Below are 20,269 nucleotides of genomic sequence, written 5' to 3' on the forward strand. Positions count from 1 at the left end.
GCATCCGCTGTGGGTATGTGGGAAAAGGGGAGGGAGGGAAATAATACATAGTTCTTACATTTTTAGATCCATCAAAAAAAAAAGAAGAATTAATATTTAGTGGGTAAACAATGCACATTTTCCCTTTTTTCCTTCATCTTCTAGGCACAAATTAATTTGAATGGTGTCCAATACTTATGTAATTTTGATGGCATAAAAAAATCATCTAGGGCTGGCTATTTTTTAGTTAACTACATAAATCTCTTCTTGCTGAGAAAAAAATTATTGTAACTAAGGAATAATGTTCTAAATTGACTAAATATTATTTTTTCAAAAAAAGTGGAATGAGTAGCCCCAGAAGTAGTTATTTCCTATTCTCTAGGGAGTGTTTATATATTTGTGTATGTGTGTGAGTGTGTTACTAAACTCTTTTGGTGATCTGATAAAACCTTTTCTGTCAATTTCTCAGATTAATGTTTTTTATTCAATTATTGGAGGATATGCTAAATTAGAGTTAGGGATTTATAAAATTAAAGATGTAATATTTTCCCCACTGAAGTTCACTAACCATGTGAAATGTGTTCTATGAACCTTAGATAAGAATATCTACATTAGTGGTCTTCAAGCCAAGAATGGTTACTTGCCAGGTATATTGCTGGAGGATTTAGGACAGCCAGTTGATGGACTGGATAAATTGGTAGATTTGAAGTAATGAAGATCTTAGTAGATGCTTAATGAGTGTTTGTTGACTTGATAGGTGACCAAGACAAAAATGAAATCAACTCTGCCTTCCATCAATGTTCAACTCAAATGCCATTTATATAAAGTTTTCCATCATTCCTCCCAGGTAGAAGGTATTATCTTTCCTTTTACTTTGAATAGTATTTTGTATTGTAACTCAATTCAGTTAAAAAAACCAACCATTTATTAAAATACCTAGTATATATAAGACATTATACTAAGTGCTGCAGATACCAAGTCACAAATGAAAAACACTACATGTACTACTGCTTCTACTTCTTTATTTTGTATTATAGGTACATTTACAATGTTACAAGACTATATACCCTTTGATGGTAGAATCTATGCCTTACTTATCTTTTACTTCCTCTAGTCTGCAGTACAAGATTTTTTGTATAAATCTTATATGTACAATTTATTATTTTATGCATGTTGTCTCACCCTTAAAATGTGAGCTCTTGGAGGGCAGGGCCTGTGTTTTTTGCCTTTCTTGTGGTTAGCACAATGCCTGGCACATAATCACTTACTATCATAATATGTGCTAGTTTCCTCTACCCAAAAAAGGGGTTAAGAAATTAGTCAACTGATGCATTTGTAAATCTTTTAGAAGTTTAGTCAATTACTGGATTCTAATAATAAAGAATTGGAATTTGATGAGCTTAAATTAATACTGTTTTAAATTCAGGTTTCTGAAGGATGAAATTTGACTTTATATGAATCCTTAGTGGTCTAAAAATTAATCAGCAATGACAGATGCCACTTTCCAAATATAAAATTGAAAAGTATGAAAATTTATAATGAAAACTGATTACTATATACATGTTTCTACTGCTTTAATTTTAATACAGTTTAAAACATTGATTCATAATTAAGTCTCATTTTACCTATTCAAAGCAAATACAATGTATAAAAGCAAAGCCCTTGGATTCTTTAGTTTCACATGAACTAATATTATACATGATGACATTTATAAAATGGTAAAGCAAGACTCTTACTATGATGATTTTTCTATAATATAATATTACATGATGACCTGAGTAATAGATGACATAATCATTTGATCTAATGACCTCTTGGGCTTGAAGAATTAGAAAAGGGCAATCTCACCCCTTTAGATGAGCAGCAGAAAGTAGGTGGAGGAGAAGCCAAGTCAGATGCCCAAGTGATTTGACTGGGCTATATAGCAGAGGATGCCAGAGAGGCAGTGTAGTATATAAAGAAAAGATAACTAGCCTTGGAATTGGAATATCTAGATTAATGTTCTAGGTCCACCTCTAAAAGCCTAAGGGACCAGACGCAAGTCTCTTAACCCCCTTGCGTCTGTTCCCTTATTTATAAAATGAAAGTAATACTTGCACTGTCTTCCTTATGTTATATACCCATAAAGGGGGGAGACTATCATGTATATTATCATGGCATTAATGAGCTGCCATCATTTGATGAGACTGAAAGTGGCAAGAAGTCAGGAAAACAGGACTTGGAAAAGTTATCAAGAAACTTTAAATCATAGAATCATTGACTCCTAGAGTTGGAATGGGTCTAAGAGAAAAATCTTATCCAATTTGTAACTGAAACAAGAATATTTTCCACTGCATAACATTTTGTCCTTTAGTCATTCAGCCTCCAGTGTCTTACATATAGTAGTAATTACTTAATAAATATCTGTTGGATTGAGTTTTAAGGGACTCGTTACTGATTATTATATGCATTATATGTAGTAAAATGAAAGCTCCATGAGATCTGGAACTATTTGGTTTTTGTCTTCATATCCCCAGCACCTGGACCAGTGCCTGGTACACTTTCCTCGTTCAGTGGTTTCAGTCATGTACTACTCTTCATGACCCCTTTTGGAACGTTGTTGGCAAAGATACTAGAGTGGTTTGTCATTTTTATTTTTCCAACTCATTTTGCAGATGAGGAACTGAGGCAAGCAGGGTTAAATGATTTGCTCAAGATCACATAACTATTCTATAACTGAGGCCACATTTGAACTTGGGAAGGTATTTTAAAAACGTTTCTTGAATCAAATCTATTATATTGCCTTCTTTTAGTTTTTAGAAGTTATTCTTTTCATTGAATGAAAATTGTGCTCTCAGACCAAGCAAAACAAATTTCACCTTTTTCCCCTACATAGCAACCCTTAAAATACTTAAGAGATATCTATCATACCCACCATTTCACCCCCTTAATCTTCCCCAGATTTAACATCCCCAGTTCCTTCAATAAGCCTTAGTAATCTTATCATCCCAGTCACTATCCTCTGGATACTCTCCAATCTAGTAATATTATTCTCAAATTGTACTACATAGAATATACTCCTGTATTCTATATCAGTTTTTTTATAACAGTATAGTACAGTGGATCTATTTCTTCTCTCATTTTTTATACTATAACGCTCAAGGAAACCTAAATCAGTATTCAATTTTTCAGACTCTGTCACACTGTTACCTAATATTGACCTTGTAGTCCACTAAAACCACAGATTATATTCATACAGACTATAATTTGACCATGTCTCCCACATCTTGTTCAAAAATAAAACAATGTCTTTATGAAGTTAAATTTTTTTCATGAGTATAGTACTTTATATTTATTATCATAAATAATAGATTTAATCCATCTTCCTACCCTTTCCCGATCATCCTAAATGCTAACAGTCATTCACGGGCTACTTATTTCTACCAACTTTATGTTTTCCACAAATTCAGAGTATATTATTAAGGAAAAAAAATTAGTGTCTTGCTAAATAAAGAACCGTTCAGCACTACACTCAAAAGCTCCTCCTGAATTTAAGACAAAAAAAAAAGAGATAGAGAATATTACAAAGTGTAAAATGAATAATTTTGATTACATTAAATTAAAAAGGGTTTGTACAAACAAAAGCAGTGCAACCAAAATTCGAAGGAAAGCAATAGACTGGGAGAACATTTTTATAACAAAACTCTCTGACAAAGGTTTAATCTCCCAACTTTATAAGGAACTAAGTCAATTTTACAAAAAAATCAAGCCATTCCCCAATTGATAAATGGGCAAGGGACATGAATAGGCAGTTTTCAGATAAAGAAATAAAAACTACCAATAAGCACATGAAAAAGTGTTCTAAATCTCTCATAATTAGAGAAATGCACACCAAAACAACTCTGAGGTACCACCTCACACCTAGCAGATTGGCCAATATGACAGTAAAGAAAAATAATTAATGTTGGAGAGGAAGTAGCAAAATTGGGATACTAATACAGTGCTGGTAGAGTTATGAATTGACCCAACCATTCTGGAAACAATTTGAAATTATGCCCAGAGGGCTTTAAAAGACTGCCTGCTCTTTGATCCAGGCATACCACTGCTGGGTTTGAAACCCCAAAGAGATAATAAGGAAAAAAACTTGTACAAAAATATTTATAGCTGTGCTCTTTGTGGTGGCAAAAAATTGGAAAATGAGGGGATGTCCATTGATTGGGGAATGGCTGAACAAATTGTAGTATCTGATGGTGATGGAATACTATTGTCATGAAAGGAATAATGAACTGAAGGAATTCCATATGAACTGGAATGACCTCCAGGAATTGATGCACAGTGAAAGGAACAGAATCAGGAGAACATTGTACACAGAGACTGATACACTGTGGTACAATTGAACATAATGGACTTTTATACTAGCAGCAATGTAATGACCCAGGATGCTATCCACATCCTGAGAAAAAACTGTGGGAACAGAAACACAGAAGAAACACAGAAGAAAAACATGATCAATCACATAGTTTGATATGGATATGACTGGGATTTTGACGTTAAAATATCACTCTACTGCAAATATGAATAACATGGAAATAGGTTCTGAACAATGATACATGTATAACCCTGTGGAACTGCTTGTCAGCTCTAAGAGTGGGGACTTAAGGGAGGAGGGGATTGTGAATCATATAACCATGGAAAAATATTCTAAATAACCTTTTTTTAAAAAAGAGTTCCTTCTGAGTTTATATAAACCTATTAACTCCTAGCTTTTGGACATCATCCTCAAAAAATTCTGAATTAATCTAATTGTACTATGTCATCTAATTCATAATTTACTATTTTGTCAACAGTGTAAGGAAACTTATAGTAAAGACTTTAGCAAAGACTTTGCTGAAATTTCAAATGAGATAATACATGTATACTACTTTGTATATGTTAAAGCACTGTATAAATATCAGTTATAATTTTAATTATATCTGTAACATTCCCCTAAGCTGCCAGTCTAATAAACCAGTAAGGAAAGAAAATTAAGTCTATGTGACATGATTTGTAATTGGGGAACACGTGCTAGTTCTTATTGATCACTCATTCTCTTTTTAAATTCTCGGATCCCATCTCTTTCATAATACATTCTAAGATTTTTTTTTTAGTAATGGAAGTCAAGTTTGTAGATGCTTTCCCTAAAACTTGTCAAATTTATTTTCCTAAAGCTGGGATATTATTGTGCTAATCTTGTCCTCAAGAAGCTTCAGTGGTTCCCTCTTACCTCTAGGATAGAAGACACAATCTTCTGTTTGACATGTAAAACCCTTCAAGATAGGCCTCCAACGTAGCTTTCTGGGATCAAGTCACATTATTCTCCTTTTTTGAAATCTATATTTTAGAAAATCCTACACCACATCTATCTCTGAATTCTCTAACTCTGCATAAACTATGCCTCATACCTGGAATTCACTCCTTCCTCAATTCCCCCTTCAATTCCCATTTTCTTCAAGATTCAGTTCAAGTGCTATCTCCTGTGTATGTCTTATCCTATTTAACTCAGTTCATTATATCTCACCCTCTCCCACCAAAAGAGCACTTTGCATTTATGTTTTGCATATTTTGTTATTATTCATTTGATTCTATATTCCCCCACAAGGACACAAGCACTTTGATTTCAATTTTAAAAGTCATTTGATTTCTTTGTCTCTATATCCACAGCCCCTTTCCCAAGTGCTTGGCCCATAGTGAATGCTTAATAAATGCAAATTTATTTTTATTTTTCTTCTCCTTCCTCTACCTCCATTTTCAGTTTAAAACACTTCTGAGCAGATCCATAAGTCTCTCTACCAATATATTTTTGTTGGCCCTTATTAGATACACTCTTTACTGGACAAAGAGATCATTATTTCTAGGTTGTCACTATTCAAAATCACCAATTCCATCTTTTAAAGTATCTGCTTACTTATAGAATGGTGGGTGGAAGGAAGGAAGGAAGGAAGGAAGGAAGGAAGGAAGGAGGGAAGGAAGGAAGGAAGGAAGGAAGGAAGGAAGGAAGGAAGGAAGGAAGGAAGGAAGGAAGGAAGGAAGGAAGGAAGGAAGGAAGGAAGGAAGGAAGGAAGGAACCTGGTTTTAAATCCTTGCATCCCATTGCCCAGGGTCACTTATGTGACCTTGTGTAAATCACCTCAGTGTTCTGGCCCTCAGTCTCACCATTTTGAAAATGGAGCATTGAATTCAATTTCTAAGGTTCCTTCTAGCTTGAAACCCAATGATTCAGGATCTCCATTCTCTTCCAATGTCCTACCTTTCCACTTGAAGCAGTGGCAAAAACACAATTTGTACTCTTAAAACTCTTCATTTCCCTACCCAGAACTTCAAAATGCCAAGAAAAACTTTATCATAAAGACTCCTTCTGGAAGTCTCATTTGTCTCTGTAATCACTTGAAGTAGGGATCAGATTTTAAAAGTCTAGAAAGGTCTTCAACCTACATGAATGTGGAAAATAATATATCTAGACTATTTATGTAAAGTTGGCATATGAACAGCTCCGTACCCCCTCAACAGTCACCAACAATCAAGTTGTATTTCTTTTATCAGTTCTACTCTGTATTCTAAGGGTGTGAAACCCATTACATAAATCCCTATAGATTTGATGTTCCTTTCCTTCTCTATGTCACATCCTTTGCCATAACCAAAGCAATGTGGTATAGTGAAAAGAACTTTGTCTGCAAATAAGAGGTAGATTCAAATCCTATCCCTGATGCTTATAATCTATGTGACTTTGGGCAAATCATCCATCCTCTCTGAGCCTCAGGATCTTTTATAAAAAGTGTGTGATGGAAATGGGGAAAAGGTGTATTAGATGGACTCTAAGATGCCTTCTGGGTCTGAAGCTATAATCCCATGATTTTTTCACCTCCTTACCCCAGAAGGATTTCTTTCTGCTTAGTCAAAGCCCATTTCTTACTTTTTCTCCTAAGGAATTTCTTCAGTTATTTACTTCAGTTGGAGCTGGGCTAAAGGAAAAAATAGTTTGCTGCTGTGATAGAGTTACTGTAGAGAAGTCACTAGAATAAGCCAGCACTTGGCAATGTTGTGGGCAGTATAAAGCTGAAGTAAGCCTGGCTAAATGCTTAGGGACTGAAGAAACTAAAACTCAGAAGCCAATGCCGTATCTCTCAATGTTATAGATAAGTATTTATTTGTGGATTATTCTATTGTGAATTAAACCGTGGGCCAGTTTTGTCATTCTTCTGTGGTATATTAATTTCCCCTGGGTAGAGAAGGAATAGTACAGTAGGTAAAAGCACTATTTTTGTTGAGTGGTAACAGTATGGCAACTAGTAAAAGAATTTGGAGAGTAAAGTGATCTAAATTCCTCAATAGAACCCAATGTCAGTTCACTGTAACCTTGAAGTTGACTACGGGAGAAAAAATTTATAGCTATAGTATAAAAGCATAGATGTAAAAATACAGTTGTATTAACTACAAAGAAAATGCAGCAGTCCAGCAATTTGAATATCAAGGAACAACAGTTAGTACCATTCTGCCCCTTCCATACTGTTAGCTCCATCCTGGCAGGGTAGAAAAGAAGAAAAGTGTCTAGAGAAAGGAACTCATCCCATGTCTTATAGTTTAGGTAAAGTATCTTTTGGCATCAAGAGAAGGAAAAATCAAGAGTTGGACATTATTATTCATTATAAACCGAATCAACAAAATTCTCTTAAAGGTGCTCACTTCTCCCTCTTTTGGTCTACCATGCAATGTTAATAAAGTGTGACCTCTAGTGGAGAGATGGGATTTCCAGTGCAATTAAGTTGAAACATTCCTGTTTATGAGCCTCTACAGAATTCATTACTTTATGAAGTTATTTGATCAAGATATTCTAATTCTTAACAGTAACTATGCAAAGAACAAAAAAAAAGATTTGTTAGGGAAAAAAAGAATATCATAGCTAAAAGGATACTAAAGAAAAGAAAGTATAATGGGATATAACTGTGGCATCTACAAAAAAAGGGTACCTTCCTTATTTTTTGTTCTAGGGATCATGGAATTTCTGAATCAGAAGGAAACTCAGAGGCCATCCAAGTCTAATCCATAAAAACTGTCTTTACAATGTCTCTAAAGAGTAATTATCTAGCCTCTACTTAAAGCAGTAAGGAAGAAGTCACTATTTCAGGAGGCAGCCTCTTATTTTTCTTATGGACAGCTCTAATTGTCAGGAAGTCTTTCTTCTTATCATATTCTGTAGCTTTATTTACTAGTCCTCTTTTGTTCTCCTACATGAAGCAAAGCAATCTCAATTCCTCTTCCTTCATGACTAAGGCCTTTATACAAAATAAGAATTACAACAAAAGGTAGGTTTACTATTTAGGGAAAGATCACACAATGTCAGCACCTGAGAGAGGAAGAAGCAGAACCATGATTTTTTTTTTAATTTGTTAAGTACAAAGTACTATGTAAATTTTAAAGCAGTGTTTTTAAAAAGAGTGAATTCAGGGTTATCCCAACAAATAAAACATGTCTATGAAATTTTTTGTAAACCTTAAAAAAAAAAAGAGTCAGTTGTTATTTCTGCAGTATTATTATTTTGAGCTTCATTTGCCACTGGTTACTCTGCTTGGTTTCAATTCCATCATCCTCATAATGCCTATCACCCAGAAATTCATCAACATGCAGACTGCTTCAACTTTGCTACTCAAATTTCATCAGTAGCTTCAGTTGCTTCTACCTGTCTAATTGAAGAACAGGACAAAAAATATACTTTTTTAGGGGGCTCAAGATCCCAAAAATCTCTTCATTTGCCATTAGCCACTCAATGTGGTTTTAACTCCACCATCATCTTCATCATATCCCCTTGTACAGGTTCCCTCTGACCACTAACACTGCCCCACCCCAATTTTTAGCTTCCTTTTGTATTATCTTCCCCTATTAAATTGTAAGCTCACTGAAGGCAGGGACTGTCTTTTTCTTGTTTTTATCCAGAGCCCTTAGCAGAGTGCCTCACACATAGTAGGCACTTAATGTTTATCAATATCACAGCTTCACACTGGAAAGGGAGGGACAGGCACTCTTATGAAAGAACTGAAATTCAAGATTGAAAGAGAACCCCTAGCTACACTAAATGAATTCAATGCCCTGAAAGAACTTAAGTGTGATTGTAGGTTTCAGGTTGCAAATTGCAGGTTGTATGACTCACAGTGATTTTAAGGAATCATGGAGAATAAAGAGGTGCTCCAGAGGACTGTAGGTCGGCAAATAGCACAATTTTCCAAATGGTGAAGAAGACCTAGGCTACAAACTGTACATCAGTAAGTTTGATGCTTATCCAGAGCAAAGATCTAAAATGAATCACTGAACAATAGGTTTGTAAGCCTTAAGAAGGAAAGTGATGATAACTAGCCCTGGCCCCATCTCAATAAAATTGAGTCAAGTCAAAGTGACTCATTTCCTTTTTGACAGGGGCTACCAAACTTACCAGATCAAGGGAATGCAAGAGAAAAAGTAAATTTGCATGTCAGCAAAGCATTTGTTAAAAGGTGGTGTGTCATAGTAAATGGAAAGCTGGCCTTAAAAACCAGGAAGGCCTGATCTTAAACTCTTGCCTCTGATCTATACTGGCTGTATGCATGTAGTGCCATATGTATTTAAGCAGATTCTCTCATCCCTTGGGCAAGTCACTTAATTTTTCAGGGCTCCCATGAAACTCTCTAAGATTATAAGTTCAAGAGAATTGCATTGGCACTGTGAAGATTGGATTTGTCTCTCCCCTGATTGATACATATATGAACAAAAATAGTCCCTGTTCTTAATTAAGGCACTCACATTCTAATTGGAAAGACTATGAAAATGTCAAGATATATACAAGTTTTATTAAGAGGAGACTGAAAATATTTGTAAATGATCAGGTTTATTTTACTCAAAAGGTCAATACTTCAGGAATAGGTACAAAGAGGCAAATTTATGGAAAAGAAAGACTTTCTAATAATGCAAGAGAAGATGTCTTTAAAAGGGGCTGTCACTTCCTCCTGTGAGAGGGAGTTCTTCATTTTTTGAAATGGAGATGGGAGGAATTCTTGATGCTTTCAAGTTGAGGCTGGAGGAGAAGGGCAGAAGGATCTACTAGCTGGACTGAAACGTGGTGAGTGAAAAGGCTAACTCCCTTTCTCTTGGCCTTTCTGGAGGTGCCAGCCTCCAGAAAGGCCCACCATCTTGAGACTCTTTTCCCTTAGCAAGGACCTCTGAACTCCTGCCTGGCTCAAGAGGATCTCTCTCTTTATCTTCTCTTTCTTTCTTAATATCTTCCCTCTTTATTTTAAAATAAACTACCATAAGATCCATTCTGACTTTAGTAATTCATTTGGGATTTAGTAATTAAATCCCTGGCAACCAAACTCTTAAATAATCAATTCCAACCCTTTAAAAAAAAAAAATTAACCCCTTTTCCCCCTTACAGAACCTTGGTGGGAGATGTATTTTATTCATAAGAAGTTTAATCTCCCTGTTCAATAATTTATCTCATAGCATTATCCTGAAAAATATAGAAGAGTATAGACTAGTCAACAGTACAGGTGGGAAGATTTAACTGGTTGAATAAATATACATATTAGTTGCTCAGTGTCTACCAGGAAGGAGGCTTCTAGCTATACATGGCAGGAGAATTTCCTTGTCACTCTGTCAACATTTTCTCTAAGATTTGGATGAATTCATAGACAACACACTTATTAAAATTATAGAAAATATAAAACATCACACCAATTTCAGGTTGTGTTCTTCTTAGTGATTTTAAGGATTTGTGTTGATTGGATAAGAGGTAGGTATATAGGCTACTTTTCAAAATGGTGAAGACCTAGGCTACAAACTATACATACATCAATAAGGTTAATGTTTATCTAGAGCAATGACCTAGACTGAATCACTTAACTGTATATATACAAGCATTAGGGCAGTTAGATGGCACAGTGGATAAAGTGCCAGGAATGGAGTCAGGAAAACTCACCTCCCCACATTCAAATCTGACCTGAGATACTTGCTAGCTATGTGACTCCAGGCAAGTCACTTAAACCTCTTTGCCTCAGTTTTCTCATATGTAAAATGAACTGGAGACAGAAATGGCAACCCTGTCCAGTATCCCTACCAAGAAAACCCTAAAAGGCATCATAAAGAGTCAGGCATGACTGAACAGCAACAACAAGCTTTAGGAAGGAACGTGATTGTCTGGGGAAAAAAAGCTAATTCATTAATTGACAATTATGATCCAAAAAGATTGTTCAGGAATCAAGAGTAGGATTGAAAGAGGGGTCATGAGCTTGAAGAAATTTAATAGAGATATATCTATAGCCCTGCATTTATATCCCAAAAATAATCACCTTTATATGAACAGAATGTGGAATACATTTTCTTTTTTTCAGTTTATGTGAAAAAGGCTTGTGTTTTATTTACATGAAAATAGGCTAAATCTACATGGGAAATGGGTGGCTCCAGAGTTAATAGAATTATAGGCTACATCAATAGAAGTAATGCTTTATTGCTATGTTCTAAGTAGGTCAATTACACCCTGGAGCAAGTCCAGTGGAGACTAACTAGAATGGTGAAAGGATTTACTATTATAGGAGGGGTGGTTAAAGGAACTAGGTGTGTTTAAGGTGGATTAATGACCCACCTTCAAAAAATTGAATGATTGGCCTGAAAGACATCATGGAACCATAGACTTAGAAGCAGAAGGAACATGGAAATCACCAGATTTAGAATTATGCTAAATGTTCCTTCAGAGAAACAATAATTCTAAGCATACCTAAGTTTTGGACTTAGAGGCAGACAGATCTACATTATCCCCCTTCTGACATGAGTTGTGTTATCATGGGCATGTCATACTCTATGAGTCTGATTTCCTAACTGTAAAATGAGATTCATAATACCTATACCATAGGATTATTGCAATGCCTAAGTAAGGGGAAGTTGAAAACGGTGCAGTGGGAAGAATTCTAGATCAAGAGTGAGAAAAACTTAAATCCAAATCATGTCTCTTACACTTAAGAGCTGCATGACCTAGGGCAAGTTACTTAACTTCTCGCCTCCTTTTATTCATCTCTAAAATAAGGATGTTGGATTAAACGACCTCTAACGTTCATCCCAACTCTCAATCTATGATTTAGATAACATATTTTGTGACACTTTCTGGTTCTGTGTGAGTATCAGTTACTACATTCAAAGGACAAAATTAGGAACAATGAGTGAGACTTATAGAGAAGCAGGATTTCACTCAATACAAGAATGTCCTAATAAATAGAGCAAGATCCCTTGGGAATTTTGTAAAGAAGATTCCCAAATGTGGTAGCATGGTGTTTCTCAAAGTGTGATCTAAGGATTCCAGAGGCTGTCCCACAACACTTTCTGAAGGTCTTTGAGGTCAAAACTGTTTTCATAATACTGAGATGTTTTTATTTCTAATATAGTAAATGTTGATAAATAGAATTCATATAAACAAAAGTTCTTTGTGGAATCCTTAATCAGAGACTAAAGAGGTCCTAAGACCAAAAAGTTTTTGAGAACCACAGGAAAAGAAATAAACTATATGACCTCTAAGATTCTCTGGAGATTGTGTTACCTCATGTCAAAGGTCAAAAAGCAAATTATCCCATCCTGTGTAGCTTTCCCTCTTCATCTAAATTAGCTCATGACCCTTTCCAGGCAAATCTAAAAAGAATTTAAGTTTTCTAATGGAACATCCCAGAGCCCTGAAAAACTTGTGAATCATGAAATAGAGGGAACCTTTACTAAATCTATCTCCTCCCAAAGGGGAACTTCTTTTTTCTTTTTCCTGTTAGCCGTGAATTTTTATTGTTTGAATTATTTTAATTATTATTTTCTTTTCATTATTCACTTCTCCTTTCTTTTTGCCTTTCCTCATATTTTTCCCCAAATGCCCCCCAAACACACATACATGTGTGCATACACACACGCACATCTAAGTTATTCAGTAGTTTATCAAATTAACATGGTTCTATATTCCTATTTACACAAGTCTGCTGCTGACACATTCATATTTGCAACTCCTTACACCACTGAAAAATGGCAGACTTTTCTGGGGACAATATCCCTGGAGGAAAAAGGAATATCTTTAGAATTCAAAGGCCTAGAACTAGAAAGACCTTAGAAAATCATCTAGCTCATCTCCCTCATTTAAAAGTGAACCTACTGATATAATTTGCCCAAGGTCACCCAGTTAATAAATAGAACCAAGATTTGAACTAACATCTTTTGATGATAAATTCCCAGACCCTTGGACTCTCAAAGTATTAGACCTGAGAAAACATTTTTCCCCTAGCAAACATGAATCAGGGGTCCAAAGACAGCAAGATCAAAACACAGGGACAAGGTGTTTATCCCTATTCTAATTCCCTGTATAATGGGATTTCTACCTTCATCACTGTCTCCTTTAGTCTCTCTGTCAGTTGACAACCACCATGTACACATCCACTAATACCCCTGAGCTCTGTATCATCTAATGAAGATCATTAACATTCTCCTTTTTTCTCCAGAAAACCAAAGGTCAGAATGCACCATAGGGTCAAGTTTTAGTTTTAGTGAAGGATAAGCTTAATCAGACATCAAGAAACTACAAGTCTAATGTTACCTCCTTAATGTTTCTTTTCAGGATCTCAAGTATAGAATATGCCTCAGGCAAGGCAGAGACCTCTTCTCATTTGGAAATATTAATAAAACCGAAGAAAGATTATTACCTGAAACCAGAGAGATGTAAAAGTGGTTTCCACCACTCAGTTCCTAAAGTTCCAGGTGCAACTTCCTACAATCTCCAAAAAAAAAAAGGAAAAAAAAATAAAAGCCCTTCGTCTGCCTGAACTTCTCCCTCCCTAGAGTAGGAATTAACTAGCAGCAGTCAGTGAGGCATGGGTTTCCCTGATTCAGGTGCTCCCTCGCCCAGGTGGACACAGACTGTGTCAGCCACTGGGTTTTTAACCAGTTCACATCCAGAGCAAAAGGGGAGCTATTTCATAGCACCAAGGAAAAACAACCAAAGCTGTTTTGTCCCAGGTCTGCCAGGCTGCAAAGATTCCCTACAGCCCAAGGACCACTGCCTGTGGTAAGGAGAGCAAGAAGGGAGGCCACCAGAGGACAGAACTTAAAAGGATTAGAAGACAAGTTTTTAAGCCCTAAATTGGCACAGCTGCTTAACTACTCGGAATGCCTCTGAGCATGAAGTACATGGGTAATGAGGCAGTACTAGCTGGGCCTTTGGAGAGGTATGATGTGTTCAGCTGTTCCCCTCTCTCATCACAGAAAACAATAGAGCCACCCAAAATGACATCTTGCAAAAAGCCCCAGGGAACTCTACCACTTAAAATGTAAAATGCCTAAGTATTTCAAGTGCAGAAAAGGACTGTGCTCTGTTTTGTTTTGTTTAGGTTTTAATGTTTAGAAGACAAACAAGCTATCCAGGCAATTCCCCCTGCTAAACAGACAAGGATATTTATGCTGTTTTGTTTTCCTTATCTCTTAGAAACATCCTTCTTACTTCTGCTGGCTACACCTTAGCTCCGTCCTATCCTTCTCTTTTTTAGACAGCAGGCTTAGTCCTACTGGAGTTTGACTTGTTTATTTGCGATTTATTGGTGATTACTGTTTCAGCTTTGACTCTGTCAGGGTTTGCTGGCTCCTCTTGCCCAGATTTTTATAGGACTGTACCTACCTGGAAGTCAGAAAGGAAGCTGTTGCTTTGATTGGAATGAGCACAAAGACATTAGCTATTGAGCAATCAATGGGGCACACCTTGAAAGAGAAGTTGACATCAAAAAGGCTTCTGAAGAGAAGCTAGGAAGTATGTACCCCAGTTCTTCATACAATCCTGGGTTTGGTTTGGTTTTCTTATTTTTTTAATGTATGTTGAAGGTCATTGATGGATGTTGGAAAAGGGAGTGGGGCATTACTGAATATGCCCAATTCACAATAAATTTTATTTTTTTCATAACTAACCTATACTGAATTAAAGAGACTCATAGGTAACTTAAAATAATCTTATGGTGATTTTCTTATAATTATCCTTATAATCCAGCTAGTCTAACCAAGCTCTGTTGTTGACAACTGTGGTTGGGTGGGGGAAACACAATATTTTCAAATTATATCCAGAGTAAATTTCCTTAATGAAAAAAATAAATTTTAAACTAGAACACACAGCAGCTCATTTGGCAAAGGACTTTGTCTAATACATCTTAAGGTATAAATAAAATGCAAAATTCAGAAATTTCTCATATTTATGTTTTTAATTTTACATATGTGCATCAAGTAGAATATTTGCTATGAGAGATTATTTTATCTCCTGTTTTATAATTATTTTAAGAGTATTTGTCAACACCATCTAGATATTTGAGAGAATTCACTTTCCATTTTCACAATTAATTTTCATTGACCAACAATAAGGAAATGGTTTTTTACAGCAATATGCTGGAACCAACTCAACCATCTAAAGTCAATTGTTAAATTTTTTATGTGAGTACAATAGGGGCTCCATCTCCTGTACCTATGGGGATATGGTGAATAGTTTCTAAGACATACCATGAATGACTGAAACTGTGGATGTAAACAAACACTTGCTTACCCCACATATAACACACAGAGACACTGCTGCCACTGGCAGACTGCTGTGGCAGGCCTTCAGGCACAGAGAGAATAATACCTTTGCCCCACTTTGCCCACCCAACTGCCCAGGGTATGTCTCTTCATGTTGGGTCCCAGATTCAATGGGTCCTTGAGCTCTCTGTCAGCCTCTTCCATCATCCTGTGGGAGCCCCCTTCCTGCCTCCCTTTCCTCCTTGGAATGACTGTGGGTAACTAAACCAGTGGAAAGCAAAACTCTAAATAAAGGGAGGAGGGACTATTTGTTTATACCTTGGAAATCTGCAAACTACAAATCAAAACCTTCAGTTATTGTTTTGTTGACTGACTAGACATTAGAAAGTACTAATCATTCAGATTAAACAAAGTCCATGAGAATTTTTTTTCCTCATAGAGACAGTTGTTAAACATTTATCAATTTATTCTTGGTTACTAAAATAGAAATATGGAAAAAATTGATCGATTCACCATAGAATTCACAATAGACTATTTCATTTTGGACTTCATATCCCCAAAGCCTGAAACACAATAGATATTTAATAAATGTTGTTGACTGATTAACAATGAGAGGAAGTATAGGAAGTGTGATGTTGAGTGAATTTCCTTATCTATAAATAAGGAGGTTGGACCAGATGCCATTTAAGTTCTCCACATTTTTGTCCTTTGTATGATATGCATAAAAAGTTTGGAGAGAATGGTTTGCAAAGAGTTCAGAGAAAAGAGAGACAAAATTCTCATAGACTAAAAATGCTAAAGGAAAGGTAGATCTAAACAGTATTGGAAACTTGAAATTCTGAAGACATAACATTTTCATAGCATTATCTAACAAAAGATATGTAAAGAAAATAAGAAAAGCATTTATGTAATAATAATTGCTAGTATTTATGTGACTCTTTGGTACCTTGCTAGGCATTTAACATTATTATCTCAACCCTGGGAGGTAAGTGGGAATATAATCCATATTTTACAGATGAGGAAACTGAAGCTAATTAGAGGTTAAGAGAATTGCCCAGGGTTAGTCACACATAAGTATCTGAGACTAAATTTGAATTCAAGTCTTCCTGATTCTAGGTCCTACACTCCACCACAACACATCAGAATATAAATTTGAAGGGAAAATTTAATAAAGGATGAACACAAAGGCATGATAAGACTTTGTAGCAATGGAATTGAAAGCCCTAAAGCTCAAAATAATCCAAGGCTGTGGATAATATTAAGTGCAACAAAAAAGGGGTGGGTAAACTATATTGGGGAAAAGATCATCAAAGAGATGGAACCAATGCTAAGAAAGTACTGGTTAATGATAACTGCTCCCCACAAACCCCAGAAAAAGGTTGAAACCATTTAATTCTTATTGCTTCTGCTTCTCTGCCTCAGAGGATGATCCTTAGAGAATGATCCCTGAACTTCCACAAGAATGGTCCAAAAGGAATTCAGACCCCAAATAATTTAATTATTTTGAAGTCACTTAAGGAGAATGTCTCCAATAAAATATCCCAGGTATCTGTGATCAAGTCTGAGCTATATAAAAATACCTCATGATTTGGATGGAAGGCATAGATAGCAAACTTTGCAAATATACAAATAATTCAAAGTTGGAAAAATTAAACTAAAATGTTGGCTGATAATTGGAATCCAAAAAGATCTTGAGAGATTAAAATAAATGTTAGGCTGACTCTAACAATATGGAATTTATATCTCATCTGTACTTCTAGATTCCTAAATGAAATTGAACATGGATAATTAATGTAAAATCTTCTATTTTAGTTTCTTTAATCAGCATCATAAGTATAATACAGAGGAGATATTATTAAACAAGAGTTCATTTGAAAAAATCCTAGAGATATTATGAACTGCAAGCTCAACTCAATAGTAGACTGATTTAAGAGGCACAACATCCAAAATAAAGGAAGCAATAAATTGGACAGTATTCTGCCCTGGAGAGACCACATCTGAGATATTATGCTCAGACTGGAAAGCTGCACTCCAGGAAAGACACTGACTAGTTGAAGAATATCTAGTTCGTGACAAGTATGGTTTTAACCATCAATCAATCATTTAAGAGCCTTCTACATGCCAGGCATGGATCCAAAGACAAAAATTAAATAGTCCCTACTCTCAAGAAGTTTAAATTCTATCTAATGAAATAACATGTACACATACAAATACCAAGAAAAGTCTATAAAAATAAATAAGGCAATTTAGGGGTTTAGGCCCTAGTTTTTATAACATTTGAAGACTGACTACTTTCAGTTCAATTCAACAATTGTAGTACTCTACCAGAGGACTAAGTACTTAGTACAAATACTAAGCTCACTGACAAAGACAAAAAAAAAAGTATCTGCTCCCAAGGTGCTAACTTCTTTCTACTGAGTGAATTGATATATATATATATATATATACACAAATAAATAAGCATGAGAGGCATATGAAATCCATACAAAACTGTTGGGGAGGGGGAAGAGAGAATTGAATTTAGCAAAATTAGGAAAGATCTCACATAGATAGTGCTACAAAATGAGTCTCAAAAAATCTAGGGGTTACAGGAGATAGAGAAGAGAGAGCATTCCAAGAACAGGGATAACCTGTGGAAAGACATAGAGATAGAAATGGTATCTCATGATTAGGAAACTATAGGATAGTCTAACTGGAATATAAAGTATTTATAGTATAAGTATCATGTAGAATATAATAAAATGCATTTAAAGTGTGTGTCTATGTATGTAGATGTATAAATAATATAAATTATCAGTAAATTAATCAGCCTGATTGGACTCGAGTCAGATTACAAAAGAATTGAATGCTAAAAAAACCTAGATTTAGTTTTACTTAAAGACAGTGGCAAGATATTGAAGCTTCTTGAACTGGGGAAAAACATTCTGACCATGCTTTAATCATGTCAATTTGGAAGTTCTGTGAATGTTTATACTAGAGAAGAGAAGACAGATTAGGGCATCCAATGTCTGAAGAACTATTGCCTAAAAGATGGGTAAAAATTGTTCAACTTAGCCACAGAAGGAAGAACCAGGAACAATGTGTGGCAGTGACAGAAAGGCAGCATTAGATTTAATGAAAGGGAAAAAATTAGTGCTATCCAAAGATAGAGTATGTTTTTTTGGAAATCTGATGGATTGTCCTTTATTAAAGGTCTTTAAAAAAAAAACCTGAAACAAATATAAAAACCAATTTTCAGACCATGTAGTACAATCAAGGGAAACACTAGAGTGAGAACCAAGAGACCACCCATAACTTAATGTATACATTCAGTCATTTGATATCTTAGTCTGTGTTTAGTTTCCTCTTATGAAATGATGGGATTGGATTAGGTGGTCCCTGTGTCCTTTTCTAGCCTTCCTGTTGTAGGAGTTACCTGACTAAAATAGGTAACAAATGAAGGAGCCCCCAAAAGTATTCTCCACTCACTTGGTACACGTCTGTATGGAAAAGGTGGGAAACTTTCCAGATTAGCCAAAATATTCTCTGTAATAGAGTAGAACGGCATCTTGAGATCCAAAGGCTTTTTTGTTTAGACAAAATAGACTGAGTCTTGAAGTCAAAAGGATATCACTTCTTTGATGACATCATAAATCAGAATTCTCAAAGTGGCTTCTGATAGGTCGAGCCTTAGTAATACAGGTAGTTTTTTTTAAATGACTAAATAGTTCTCCAGTGAATGAAAGAAATTGTTCAGGAAGAACTTTTTTTTCACAGTTTGGTCTAACATTGCACCATATTATTCATGTTTTAAGGTGGAAAGCATAATATAAGGGACAGCTAGGTAGCACAATAATGGAGTTCAAGGCTTGGAATCAGAAGGATTCTGGATTCTGGCTGCAGATACTTCCTGATTGTGTGACCCTAGGCAAGTCATTTGGCCCATGAGGTCTACCTCTTACCACTCTTTCTGTCTTATAATACTTAATATCAATTCTAAGACAAAAGATAAGAGTTTTATTTTTTTTAATTACATGGAATATAGGACAGAGAGCACGGGGTTCTGATGAATAACTTAAATACTAGCACTAGCACTACTTATATAAATAAGTAGAAGAGTAGCTACCACCTATAGGTTATCATTTCCAAACATTCAAAAACATATTATCTTCATGCAGGTGGCTCCTTGCATGAAATTCTACCATTTGAGATATTTCTTTGTATTGGAAATCATCCATTCTTTGTAGACTTCTTTAAAAATATGCATATTAATTTCTAATGTCATGATGGCAAAATAAGATTTTATTATAAGAATAATTCCTCTCCAATTAACTTTATTTTTGTTTATTTTTATTTTATTCCAATAACAAATTTATATGTAAGTTTTCCAAAGATGTATGATTCATGTTGTCTCCGTCCCCTCTTCCCTCCACTCTCCTGGAATTAAAAAGCAATTACACTTGGTTATACAGTATCCAATAAACTTTAAATCAAAGCCTCTTCCTGAATTTTGTAGTAGTGAAACAGTTTTCCACCCCAAGACAGTTTGGAGTTAGCAGGAAAGGTCTATATTACTGGCTAACAAGCTCCTGTCACCAGTAAAGAGCAATGGCAAGTCCCAAACCCAGCATAAATTACCAGTGAAGCTTTGCCTCTGTTGCTGGCCAGTAGCAAGGCTCTGCCCTCAAAGTACATCACACCCTTGTATTAGATAGCAGTGAGGCCCTGCTCTACCTGTATAAGCCAGCAGCAACCCCCCCCC

At 35.5% G+C, this 20,269-nt stretch overlaps 1 protein-coding gene across 3 annotated transcripts in view; it reads right to left on the reverse strand.

Annotated features, from left to right (window-relative positions):
* Positions 1–19,468, reverse strand: part of CNBD1 (cyclic nucleotide binding domain containing 1) — a 634,668-nt gene extending 615,200 nt beyond the window's left edge. Inside the window, exon 1 of one of the 3 annotated variants that reach the window (XM_007488069.3) lies at positions 18,997–19,468. In XM_007488069.3, coding sequence (XP_007488131.1) covers positions 18,997–19,075 — 79 coding nt within the window. In that variant the 5' untranslated portion in view covers positions 19,076–19,468. The remainder of the gene's footprint in view (positions 1–18,996) is intronic. The other 2 variants (XM_056823346.1, XM_007488074.3) reach the window with 2 other exon arrangements.
* Positions 19,469–20,269: the final 801 nt, after the last annotated feature.

This window comes from Monodelphis domestica, chromosome 3 (genome assembly GCF_027887165.1).
Source record: "Monodelphis domestica isolate mMonDom1 chromosome 3, mMonDom1.pri, whole genome shotgun sequence".
Classification (NCBI taxonomy): Eukaryota; Metazoa; Chordata; class Mammalia; order Didelphimorphia; family Didelphidae; genus Monodelphis; species Monodelphis domestica.